We start from the raw sequence: 12,647 nt of genomic DNA, 5'->3' as shown, positions 1-12,647 counted from the left end.
TTTGTTAGCTACGGTGCCTTCAGAAAGTTCACACCCCCTTTAGACTTTTCAACATTGTGTGTAGACCTGTAACACAACAAAATACCCCTAATGTCAAAGTGGAATTATGTTTTTAGATATTTTTACAAATGAAAACTGAAATGGCTTGAGTCAACAAGTATTCAACCCCTTTAGTATGGCAAGCCAAAATAAGAAGGGCAACTATTGGAAGACAGGTTAAAAAAAAAGCAGACATTGAATATCCCTTTCAGCATGCTGAAGTTATTAATTACACTTTGAATACTGTATAAATACACCCAGACATTACAAAGATAAAGCTTTGTTCCTAACGCCGTCACCGGAAAGCAAGGAAACCACAGGGATTTCTCCAAGAGGCTAATTGTGAGTTTAAAACAGTTATTGTTTAATGGCTGTGATAGGAGAAAACTGAGGATGGATCAAAGCATTTTTGTTACTCCACAATACTAACCTAAATGACAAAGTGAGAAGAAAGAAGCTAGAGGATTAACAAGTGGTCTGCGGTTGTGGGGCTGGTTGGACGTACAGCCAAATTCTCTAAAATGACATTGGAGGCGGCTTATGGTAGAGAAATTAACATTAAATTATCTAGCAACAGCTCGGGTGGACATTCTTGCATGCAAATTGCACAATCCCTCAACTTGAGACTTCTGTGGCATTGTGTTGTGCAGTTTTGTGACACATTTTAAAGTCGCCTGTTAATCTCCCCAGCACAAGATGCACCTGTGTAATGATCATGCTGTTTAATCAGCATCTTAATATGCCCCACCTGTCAGGTGGATTGATTATCTTGGCAAAGAAGAAATGCACACAAACAGGGAAGTAAAGAAATGTGTGCACAAAATTTGAGCAATATGCTTTTTGCGCATATCGACATTTTCTGGGAATTTTTTTTCAGCTCATGAAACATGGTACCAACACTTTACATGATGGGTTTATATTTTTGTTCAGTGTATATGAGCAAAAAACCAAACATATTCGAGATTTAAAAAAAGACAATCACAACTTTTGATAGGTAGATTCCAGAATTATTTAAGGTTGAAAATTTTAGGCCTATATTACATGTCCGTCCGTGCCTTCAGAAAGTATTCAGACCCCTTGACTTTTTCCACTGTTACGTTACAGCCTTGTGCTAAAATGAATTAAATTGTCCCCTCAATCTACACACAATACCCCAAAATCCTAAAGCAAAAACAGATTTGTAGAAATGTTTGCTAATTTTATTAATATCACGTTTACATAAGTATTCAGACCCTTTACTCAGTACTTTGTTGAAGCACCTTTGGCAGTGATTACAGCCTCAACTCGTCTTGGGTATGACGCTACAAGCTTGGTACACCTGTATTTGGGGAGTTCCTCCCATTCCTCTTTGCAGATCCTCTCAAGCTCTGTCAGGCTGGATGGGGAGCGTTGTTGCAAAGCTATTTTCAGGTCTCTCCAAAGATGTTAGATCAGTTCCAAGTTTGGCTCTGGTTGGGCCACTCAAGGACATTCAGAGACTTGTCCCGAAGCCACTCCTGGTTTGTCTTGGCTGTGTGCTCAGGGTCGTTGTCCTGTTGGAAGGTGAATCTTCACCCTCAGTCTAAGGTCCTGAGCGCTCTGGAACAAGTTTTCATCAAGGACCTCTTGACTTTGCTCCATTTGCATTGATCCTTACTAGTCTACCTAGTCTCTGCCGCTGAAACACATCCCCACAGCATGATGCTACCACCACCATGCTTCACCGTAGGGATGGTGCCAGGTTTCCTCCAGACGTGATGCTTGGCATTCAGGCCAAAGAGTTCAATCTTGGTTTTATCAGACCAGAATCTCGCCCTTTAGGTGTCTTTTGGCTTCTGTTTGGCCACTCTACTATAAAAAGCCTGATTGGTAGAGTGCTGCAGAGATGCTTGTCCATCTGGAAGGTTCTCCCATCTCCACAGAGGAACTCCAGAGCGCTTTTAGAGTAACCATTGGGTTCTTGGTCACCTCTCTGACCAAGGCCCTTCTCCCCCAATTGCTCAGTTTGGCCACGTGGCTAGCTCTAAGAAATGGAGGCCACTATGTTCTTGGGGACCTTCAATGCTGCAGACATTTTTTGGCACCCTTCCCCAGTAGGTTTACACATGTTAAATGGAACCAACTCAGTGACATGAAGTTAAACAAAGTTGAGCTTACCTATGTTGCTCCACAGCTTCGTTGTCTGGTAGCTCTGCGCCACACACGTTGCAGCGTTCATGCTGGTTCCTACCGTCTGGCTTCATACCGGCAGCCAGCTCCCCCAACTTGTTGAAGAACTCCCTCTGGATGAAGCTCTGGGGCAGAAGTCCCCCATAGGCACTGAAGTCCATGGTCATGGCCAGGGCAGGGGACAGATGGAGAGAAGAGGCCATGGAGGCTGGCATGGATAGCATGGACTCATTTTTATGATTGGTAGGCAGCGAGTACAAGGAGGCCAGGTGTTTCTCGGTCATGCCGGTCATACCCGCCATGGCTTCCAGACCCATTTGGCCGCCATCTGCTTGGGAGTCGCCCATGCCATCCTCCCGAACGTAGTGCAGCTCGCGGGCGCTCGTGATCACACTGCTCCTGGTTGGAGTCCCGGGGCCATCGCGGTTCTTGTCCAACTCGCCGCTCCTTTTGCCATTGCTGGAGGCGCTGGACTCCATGGTTCTGGGGCTCCCATGGCCTCCGCCTTCATCCACTTGCATCATCTCAGTCTTGATCTCGGTCATCAATTGGTGGTGGGAGTTTCCTTGAGTCAGGTGCTCGCCCCCAAAGCCCTGCTGCAGGAGGGACTGGCCTATGCTCATCAGGCTGTCCACGGCAGCTTTGGTTGGGCTCATGGTGGAAAGCCCGAAGGATGTGGAGACAGAGGGGCTCTGGTCCACCATACTGGCCAGGGCCGAGGCTTGTTGGACGGCTGAATGGTAGCTCCCCTCCATGGAATGCTTCTTGGCGTTCTTCCCTCCTTGCCTGCAATTGCGCTCATCGTCTTCCTCCGTGCCTTCCTCGTTCATGTTGACCTCCGTGTCGTTGTCGTCTGAGGACTGGATTGTCTCCAGGATCTTGAGGCATTGCTCCTCCAGGTACTCAATTTCTAGGATCTCTGCTGCGTACAGTAAGTCATCCAGGTCTTCCACTTTGGCCTGGAGTGTGGCAGTGTAGGCATACTCCAGTATCTGCTGGAAGGTCTTTGGTGAAAGAAAGTCCAGGGTGTAATGCTGGCTGTTGCGGTGAAACAGGATCTCAAACATCTTGCTGGTGCAGGCCAGCACGGTCCGATGAGCATGGAACTCCTGGCTGTCCACCATGATGACCACATCGCAGAGGGTTCCGGCCAGACGCATCTGGTTAGCCTTCTTCAGCAGGGCTGTGGGGTGGTTGGGGTTCTGGAGCTGGATCATACCCATTTTAGTCAAATCCATAACGTCGCTGAGATCCGCCAGGCCAACTCATGAGGCTTGCTTTCACTCCTCAGCAGTTTGTTCACTTACCGGTATCTTTGTAAACAAGATAAGGCCAATCTGAAGAGAATGGATAGAGAAAAAGAAAAAGCACTGAATATTTTAGGAAAATCAGTTTAAAAATATATCTAAATAATTGTTGACTTCTTAACTAGATACCATATTTTTTCTAAGTCCAATAAACTTCTAATAACTGTTGAATAAGAACAGACCAATATATAAACCTACACTTTAGATTTAAAAAAATCCAAACATAGTTCTGCAGTGTTTAGTTAAAATAATAAAATTGCTGTTGTGTTAATTAATGCAGTTTATTATAAAAGCAATTTCAAACTGTAATTGTTACAGTTGAAATCAGAGGTTTACATAAACCTTAGCCAAATACATTTAAGCTCAGTTTCTCACAATTCCTGACATTTAATCCGAGCAAAAATTCCCTGTCTTAGTTCGGTTAGCATCACCACTTTATTTTAAGAATGTGACATGTCAGAATAATAGTAGAGAGAATGATTTATTTCAGCTTTTATTTCTTTCATCACATTCCCAGTGGGTCAGAAGTTAACATACACTCAATTAGTATTTGGTAGCATTGCCTTTAAATTGTTTAACGTGGGTCAAACGTTTCTGATACCCTTCCACAAGCTTCCCACAATAAGTTGGGTGAATTTTGGCCCATTCCTCCTGACAGAGCTGGTGTAACTGAGTCAGGTTTGTAGGCGGCCTTGCTCGCACACGCTTTTTCAGTTCTGCCCACACATGTTCTATAGGATTGAGGTCAGGGCTTTATGATGGCTACTCCAATACCTGGACTTTGTTGTCCTTGAGCTATTTTGACACAACGTTGGAAGTATGCTTGGGGTCATTGTCCATTTGGAAGACCCATTTGCGACCAAGCTTTAACTTCCTGACTGATGTCTTGAGATGTTGCTTCAATATATTCCACATCATTTTCCTACCTCATGATGTCATCTATTTTGTGAAGTGCACCAGTCCTTCCTGCAGCAAAGCACCCCCACAACATGATGCTGCCACCCCCGTGCTTCACGGTTGGGATGGTGTTCTTCGGCTTGCAAGCCTCCCCCTTTTTCCTCCAAACATAATGATGGTCATTATGGCCAAACAGTTCTATTTTTGTTTCATCAGAGCAGGGGACATTTCTCCAAAATGAACAATCTTTGTCCCCATGTGCAGTTGCAAACCGTAGTGTTGCTTTTTTTAATGGCAGTTTTGGAGCAGTGGTTTCTTCCTTACTGAGCAGCCTTTCAGGTTATGTCGATATAGGACTAATTTTACTGTGGAATATATATTTTTGTACCCGTTTCCTCCAGCATCTTCACAACGTCCTTTGCTGTTGTTCTGGGATTGATTTGCACTTTTCGTACCAAAGTATGTTCATCTCTAGGAGACCGAACGCGTCTCCTTCCTGAGCGGTATGACGGCTGCGTGGTCCCATGGTGTTTATACTTGCATACTATTGTTTGTACAGATGAACGTGGTACCTTCAGGCATTTGGAAATTGCTCCCAAGGATAAATCAGACTGGCGGAGGTCTACAAAAAACATTTCTGAGGTCTTGGCTGATTTCTTTTGATTTTCCCATGATGTCAAGCAAAGAGGCACTGTGTTTGAAGGTATACCTTGAAATACATCCACAGGTACACCTCCAATTGACTCAACTGAGGTCAATTAGCCTATCAGAAGCTTCTAAAGCCATGACATCATTTTCTGGAATTTTCTAAGCTGTTTAAAAGGCACAGTCAACTTAGTGTATTTAAACATCTGACCCACTGGAATTGTGATACAGTGAAATAATCGGTCTGTAAACAAATGTTGGGAAAATGTATTTTGTTATGCACAAAGTAGATGTCCTAACCAACTTGCCAAAATTATAGTTTGTTAACAAGAAATTTGTGGAGTGGTCGAAAAACGAGTTTTAATGACTCCAACTTAAGTGTATGCAAACTTCCGACTTCAACTGTACTTGGCTTGTATTTCAATTTGATAAAGACCAGCAATTTATCCTTATTTTCTGGGCATTTTAAATTCAGTTGTGCTCATTCAAATAGGCTATTCAATAACATGGGACACTTCATAAAAAAAGGGGGAAATGATATGAACATGACATTGAGCTGTTCTTTTCATAAGAAATACAACTATGGACACAACCCTGCTAGGATTGTAAAAATGTCATGCAAAAACATCATACTTGAAATGGGTGAACATAGAGCAAATTATCAATTGATAAATAACAGAAGTCAAAAGCCAAGCAGACCTAATAACCCAAAGATAAATATATATTTTCAATAATATATTTTGCCCCTCAATTTATAGTTATTTGACAGGTGGAAGCACATGAACAGCGAAAAATAAGGACCCATGAGAACCTTGCAACACCCTAGTCTTTGTTAGAACGCATTGGTGCTTGGTTCACAAAGACCATCAACACCCATTCTGAAATTAAATGGCATCTTATTCAGTATTCTCATCACAGAGAGGAGCAGTGAGCCGAGGAGGGAGCGAGCAGCGAGCGGCTGCCAGGAAGAGTTGGAACAGAGGATGTCGCAAAAGCACAAACCAAACACCATGCAGCACCAACAAGATGATATCAAATCAAATGTTATTGGTCACATACACATGGTTAGCAGATGGTAATGCAAGTGTAGCGAAATGCTTGTATTGTATGCATTACATGTCCATATGCCAAAAGTGCAGGTTTATACATGGACAGAATAGTTTCCATATACTGCTTTTACTTGGTTTGGAAGAGTGAGGTCAGATGCATACTAAAGGCGGGAAGTAGGCTAGGCTGTGAGATCAATGACTTGAACACACGTTGGCTCTGTACAGTGCCTTCAGAAATTATTCACATCCCTTGACTGTTACAAAGTGGGATTAAAATGGATTAGTCTTTTTTTGTCAACAATCTACACAAAATACTCTCATGTCAAAGTAGAAGACAAATTCGAACATCTGTAAAAAATAAAAAGTATGGAAAATCAAACAAACATATGTTGATTAGAGAAGTATTCAACCCCGAGAACAATAAGTGTTAGAATCACCTTTGGCAGTGATTACAGCTGTGAGTATTTCTGGATAAGCGCAAGAGCTTTGCACACCTGTAATGTGCAAGATTTGCCTATTATTATTTTTTTAATTCTTCAAGCTCTGTCGAATTGGTTGATGATCATTGCTAGACAACCATTTTATGGTCTTGCCTTAGATTTTCAGCAGATTTAAGTCAGAACTAACTTGGCCAGTCAGGATCATTCACTAGCTACGTTTCCATTAAACTTGTCCAGTGATTGTTTGTTTGTCGACATTTACAAAGTTTGATTAAAACAAATTGCCTGCAGGGGTGCATTTCCATTTAAAATATAATGTTGATGAAAACAGCTGGATGTAATGATGTCACTAACCTAAAAAAAATGTTTTTTGAATAAAATATAGAGTGTTAAATCAAAATGGTTGAAGTGTTTCCGGGGGTGTCCTCGGATGGGGCCACAGTGTCTCCTGACCCCTCCTGTCTCAGCCTCCAGTATTTATGCTGCAGTAGTTTGTGTCGGGGGGCTAGGGTCAGTTTGTTATATCTGGAGTACTTCTCCTGTCCTATTCGGTGTCCTGTGTGAATCTATGTGTGCGTTCTCTAATTCTCTCCTTCTCTCTTTCTTTCTCTCTCTCGGAGGACCTGAGCCCTAGGACCATGCCCCAGGACTACCTGACATGATGACTCCTTGCTGTCCCCAGTCCACCTGGCCGTGCTGCTGCTCCAGTTTCAACTGTTCTGCCTTATTATTATTGAACCATGCTGGTCATTTATGAACATTTGAACATCTTGGCCATGTTCTGTTATAATCTCCACCCGGCACAGCCAGAAGAGGACTGGCCATCCCACATATGCTCTCTCTAATTCTCTCTCTCTCGGAGGACCTGAGCCCTAGGACCATGCCACAGGAATACCTGACATGATGACTCCTTGCTGTCCCCAGTCCACCTGACCGTGCTGCTGCTCCAGTTTCAACTGTTCTGCCTTATTATTATTCGACCATACTGGTCATTTATGAACATTTGAACATCTTGGCCATGTTCTGTTATAATCTCCACCCGGCACAGCCAGAAGAGGACTGGCCACCCCACATAGCCTGGTTCCTCTCTAGGTTTCTTCCTAGGTTTTGGCCTTTCTAGGGAGTTTTTCCTAGCCACCGTGCTTCTACACTTGCATTGCTTGCTGTTTGGGGTTTTAGGCTGGGTTTCTGTACAGCACTTTGAGATATCAGCTGATGTACGAAGGGCTATATAAATACATTTGATTTGATTTGTTTCCATGACCCATTTAGGCAAATTGCACATTAATAAATTGGCCTGTATTCCCTCACACCTATCGGGTTTCATCGGTTTCAGCCCGCTAAAGCCAGCATAGATAGAATGCAATAATTTACTATTATTTGCCATGTCCTAATAATTCTCATGTGCCAACGTATCGTTACGGACCGTGCCATGGGGAAACTTGTACTCATGTTGATCTGAAATAATTGGATGGGGAAACTTGCCAGCCAACCAGAAAGCAAGGCGGAGCAATTCAGGCATTTTTGAAAGTCAGGACAATCTTTGTTTTGCAAAGAAAATACTTTATAGTTCAAAAAAATATATATTTTTCAAGACGTACGCATTTAGAATGAAATGTGGAATGGAGCTTTATAGTTACGCGGTGAAATCACGTGCCCTAGATACCGTCAAAATGATTACGCAATCACAATTTATTATAAAAACACAGTTCCCTAATTCATCGCAATAAATGAAGTTTGACAGAAGGAAAATCCACCTGTCGAATGGATAAACATTTTGTTGATCTTTAGAAAAATGTTCTTTATGTCTCCTATATCTGCTGTTTCCATGACATATGTCACTTTTGTTGTTGTTGCAACATTGCTTTGTCAAATAAACAGAAACCTGCCTACTGGGTTAATGGAAACCTTGGTCTTCTTGGTAATCCACTCATGTAGATTTGGCCTTGTGTTTTAGATTATCGTCCTGCTGAAATATTAATTGATTTCCCAGTGTCTGGTGGAAAGAAGACAACCAGATTTTCTTCTGGGAAGTGCTTAGCTCCAGTCTGTTTCTTTTTTATCCTGAAAAACTCTGCAGTCCTTAATGATTACAAGCATACCCATAACATGATGGGTAGCACTTTGTGATATTGGCTGATGTAAAAAGGGCTTTATAAATACATTTGATTTATGCAGCCATCACAATGCTTGAACATATGGAGAGTAGTACTCAGTAATGTGTTGTATTTTCCCAAAACATAACATTTTGTATTCAGGACAAAAAAAAGTGTCCTGAATGTTTCCCAGATGTTTTACGTCAGTGCCTTGTTGCAAACAGGATGCATGTTTTGGAATTGTTGTATTCTGTTCAGGCTTCCTTCTTTTCACTGTCAATTAGGTTAGTATTGTGTTGATCCATCCTTAGTGCTCTCCTATCATAGCCATTGAACTATGAAACTGTTTTAAAGTCACCATTGGCTTCATGGTGAAATCCATGAGCGGTTTCCTTTCTCTCCGGCAACTGCATTAGGAAGGACGCCTGTATCTTTGTAGTAACTGCGCGTATTGATACACCATCCAAAGTGTAATTAAGAACTCCACCATGCTCAAAGGGATATTCAATGTCTGTTTGTTTTCTTACCCATCTACCAATAGGTGCCTTCTTTGTGAGGCATTGGAAAACCTCCCTGGTCTCTGTGGTTGAATCTGTGTTTGAAATTCGCTGCGTGGCTGTGGGTCCTTACAGATAATTGCATGCCTGGGCTACAGAGATGAGGCTGTCATTCAAAAATCATGCTAAACACTATTATTGCAACTTATGATGTGACTTGTTAAGCACATTTTTACTACTGAACTTACTTAGGCTTGACATAACAAAAGGGTTGAATACTTATGGACTCAAGACATTTCAGCTTTTCATTTTTATTAATTTGTAATAATTTGAAAAACATACATTCACTTTGACATGATGCGTGTTGGCCAATTTAATGTATTTTAAAGTCAGGCTGTACCAGAAACAAAACGTGGAAAAGGCACTGTATGTATCATTGCACACTCACAAAAGGCAACACCTCAAGAATAATAACCTTTAAGTTAATAATACTAAATGATCATAATATATTCCTGACTGTTGATATTGCTATTATCCTTATTGATGTAAATGTTATTTTAGTAACCTTTAACAATTAATATGATAATGTATCATTATTTTAGGCAACTCCTTTTATAATTGAACAAATTAGAAATATTCCATTATAAATCAGTAAATCAAAAAATGTTGGCTACATATATTTAAATGTTCCCTGAAATGAGAATGATAAAGAGCAGATAATATATGAATTCATGCCTTAATTTTGCATCCACATTTCCTAAACAGTTATACTAGATTAGCATTACCTAGGCTCATCAGAGTGGCTCTCAAAAAAAGTCAACAGTTTGCAGTCATCAGATATATTGTTGAGCAGTTCATCAAGGCTGTATAAATCTGGTATTGATGAGACTGTATATTAGTGTATATTTGTGGCTGTCCAACAAATGTGGTGGCGTAAAAAAAAATGTTTTATTTAAGACACAAATGCCAATTTAGCTCTAATTTATTTTTATTTTTTATTTTTTTTATTTTACCTTTATTTAACCAGGCAAGTCAGTTAAGAACAAATTCTTATTTTCAATGACGGCCTGGGAACAGTGGGTTAACTGCCTGTTCAGGGGCAGAACGACAGATTTGTACCTTGTCAGCTCGGGGGTTTGAACTCGCAACCTTCCGGTTACTAGTCCAACGCTCTAACCACTAGGCTACCCTGCCGCCCCAATGATGACCTAGTAAATAGGTCAATGTCTGTAGCGTTGCATAATAAGTTAGGCTGCATTTAGACAGGCAGCTCAATTCTGATATTTTTTTCACTAATTGGTCTTTTGACCAGTCAGATTCGCTCTGAAAAAGATCTGATGTGAAAAGGTCTGGGGTGTATTCAATACCTCAATTATGTTGCAAAACTTTTATTTTAAGCCAAAAATAAAACGTTTTGTAACGAAAACAATGTTTTTTTTTGACAAATTCAGGTAGGTCCTTACCTGTTTCGTTCCCTTTGTTCTGTTTGCTTCTTAAACGGTAAAACGGTTTCCGTTGCAGGACGTAATGAATATACCCCTGATGTGATTGGTCAAAAGACCAATTAGTGGAAAAAGATCAGAATTGCGCTGCCTGTGTAAACGCAGCCTAAGTGTCCCAGGTTTACCATATGAAACAATCGACAGTTGTCTAATGAGGATCAGTAATGTAAAGCCCAGAAAACGTATTCATTAAACCGACTCTGTTGCAAAACGTTTCTTAAACGGAAGCAAACAGAAAAAAAGGGGTGCCTACCTCCAATTTGTCCAACTCGTTTTAGTTGGAAATCGTTCCGTTTTGCAACTGTTTGGACTAATGATTACACCCCAGGTTTGAGACAGTGCGTTAATGTCACCAACTAATTTAACGCAATCGTGTGATACGTGCAGAAGATACCATTCGAAGGATTAATTATTAGTTTCAGTCAAAATGCTGTATTGAGCGCATATCAACGCCAACATAATGCAATCAGATCGAGAATCCTCTAAAGACCAACTGTAGCCAGTCAGCTGTCTGTCCAAGGCGCGCATCTCTTTAATGCAGTCTTACTCAAAAGAGTCCTGATGTTTAAAGCCGAAACGATAAAAACCTATGCTCGTAGAAATTGTGTCCAGACACATTTAGCTCAATAACAAACAGTACTCACACTTATCTCAGCAGAGTCTACTAAAGTAACGTTACATACGGGCGAATGAGACACAAATACATGATCTCAGCGGGGACTGGTTGCAACAATGATTAAATTCACTAGCTTGCTATTCTGATTAACACACAGGTGGAATCGTCTGAAGTGATATCATTGAAGTGCTATCGTTGCAGTTGATAGCATTTTAATTGGACATGTCATGCTCGAGCTTGGAAGAGCGATATAACCCATATCGATAGCAATTCAACTCGCCATTCCATCTATAAAAACAATTATACTAAATCATTTGCATCAAGCGGAGGCAACGTGATTGCGAATCCAGGAATTAGCAGCAGTCTATCAATTTACTATGCGGGTCCCTACTGTACAATGTAGCCTACATCAGCTAAAATAGATGGACACAGTTCAGACTATTGCCCCTGTGTTCGTGATGATTTGTGATCACTCCTGCACGAGCACCTCAAGTGCGTCATTATTCGTTTTTTAAACTTCCAGGAAAATAACAGCGGAGTGAGGTATCAGCGTATACTGTATTCTCATTTCAACAGGAAAACACGATTCTCAGAATAAACCACATGGAAGAACGTCATACTGTCTGATTTGCAATGTAGCCTAAACCCAGACCTCACGTTCTCGTGCTGCGATCTCCCGAATACGTTGACAGACGGTTACGTCAACCTAACATCTTTACATGCCCAATGTTGTGTTTATGTTAACTTCAACACCTTTCATGCGCTCAGACTTGTGGCTTCATCTGACACCCAAACACTTTCAATTGAAAACACTTCAGCGCACACAGAAATTGATATTTGAACTTTGCTTGCCACACTGTTGCGCCGCAACTCCCTATGGGCTACTGTAACTTAATGTGGGTTTAAAATGATGATAACAAACATACTATTAAATCATTCATAGTGCGAGAGTACACAGGCAAACAACAACTGTAAGCATGCAGAAAAGCGGGTCTGTCACTGTAACACGAAAGCTGCGCACCCATATCAGTACTCACCCAAGTTGCAAGTTTTGATTCCGAATGTGTGGTTATTGGGCTACAGCATAGCAATGCAGTTCACAGTACCCGCTCTCACACGCACTAACTCCTCTCTTCTTTCGTGTTAGCAAATCAACACAACGGTGACGTCAACGCACCGAGTCACTCTTCTTTCCCTTGAATGCATGCAAACACTGCGAAAGTGAGACACCTAGGGGGCTGCCGAATGTTTAAAGAGATTATCTGATACTTTTGTATACTTTTTAGCCAGAAGTTCTGAAAATAACACTCACAATCCAAAAGTGGTCCCCTAAAATTGCATGTTCATGTGCACGTGCACCTCTGCCATTTGCACAGGTGTCCCAAAGCTGAGGAAGGGAAAATTATTAAGG

The 12,647-nt window shown here is 41.4% G+C and overlaps 1 protein-coding gene across 2 annotated transcripts in view; it reads right to left on the bottom strand.

The window, feature by feature from the left end:
- LOC110533532 (zinc finger and BTB domain-containing protein 16-A) overlaps positions 1 to 12,411 on the bottom strand; it is a 174,407-nt gene extending 161,996 nt beyond the window's left edge. For both annotated transcript variants that reach the window (XM_021617846.2, XM_021617847.2), the window contains exons 1-2: positions 12,274 to 12,411; positions 2,176 to 3,524 (exon numbers count right to left, since the gene is read on the bottom strand). In XM_021617846.2, the coding sequence (XP_021473521.1) occupies positions 2,176 to 3,425 (1,250 nt within the window). In that variant the 5' untranslated portion in view covers positions 3,426 to 3,524; positions 12,274 to 12,411. The remainder of the gene's footprint in view (positions 1 to 2,175; positions 3,525 to 12,273) is intronic.
- Positions 12,412 to 12,647: the final 236 nt, after the last annotated feature.

This window comes from Oncorhynchus mykiss, chromosome 10 (genome assembly GCF_013265735.2).
Source record: "Oncorhynchus mykiss isolate Arlee chromosome 10, USDA_OmykA_1.1, whole genome shotgun sequence".
In the NCBI taxonomy this organism is placed as follows: Eukaryota; Metazoa; Chordata; class Actinopteri; order Salmoniformes; family Salmonidae; genus Oncorhynchus; species Oncorhynchus mykiss.
This window is presented reverse-complemented; position numbering and strand designations above follow the sequence as displayed.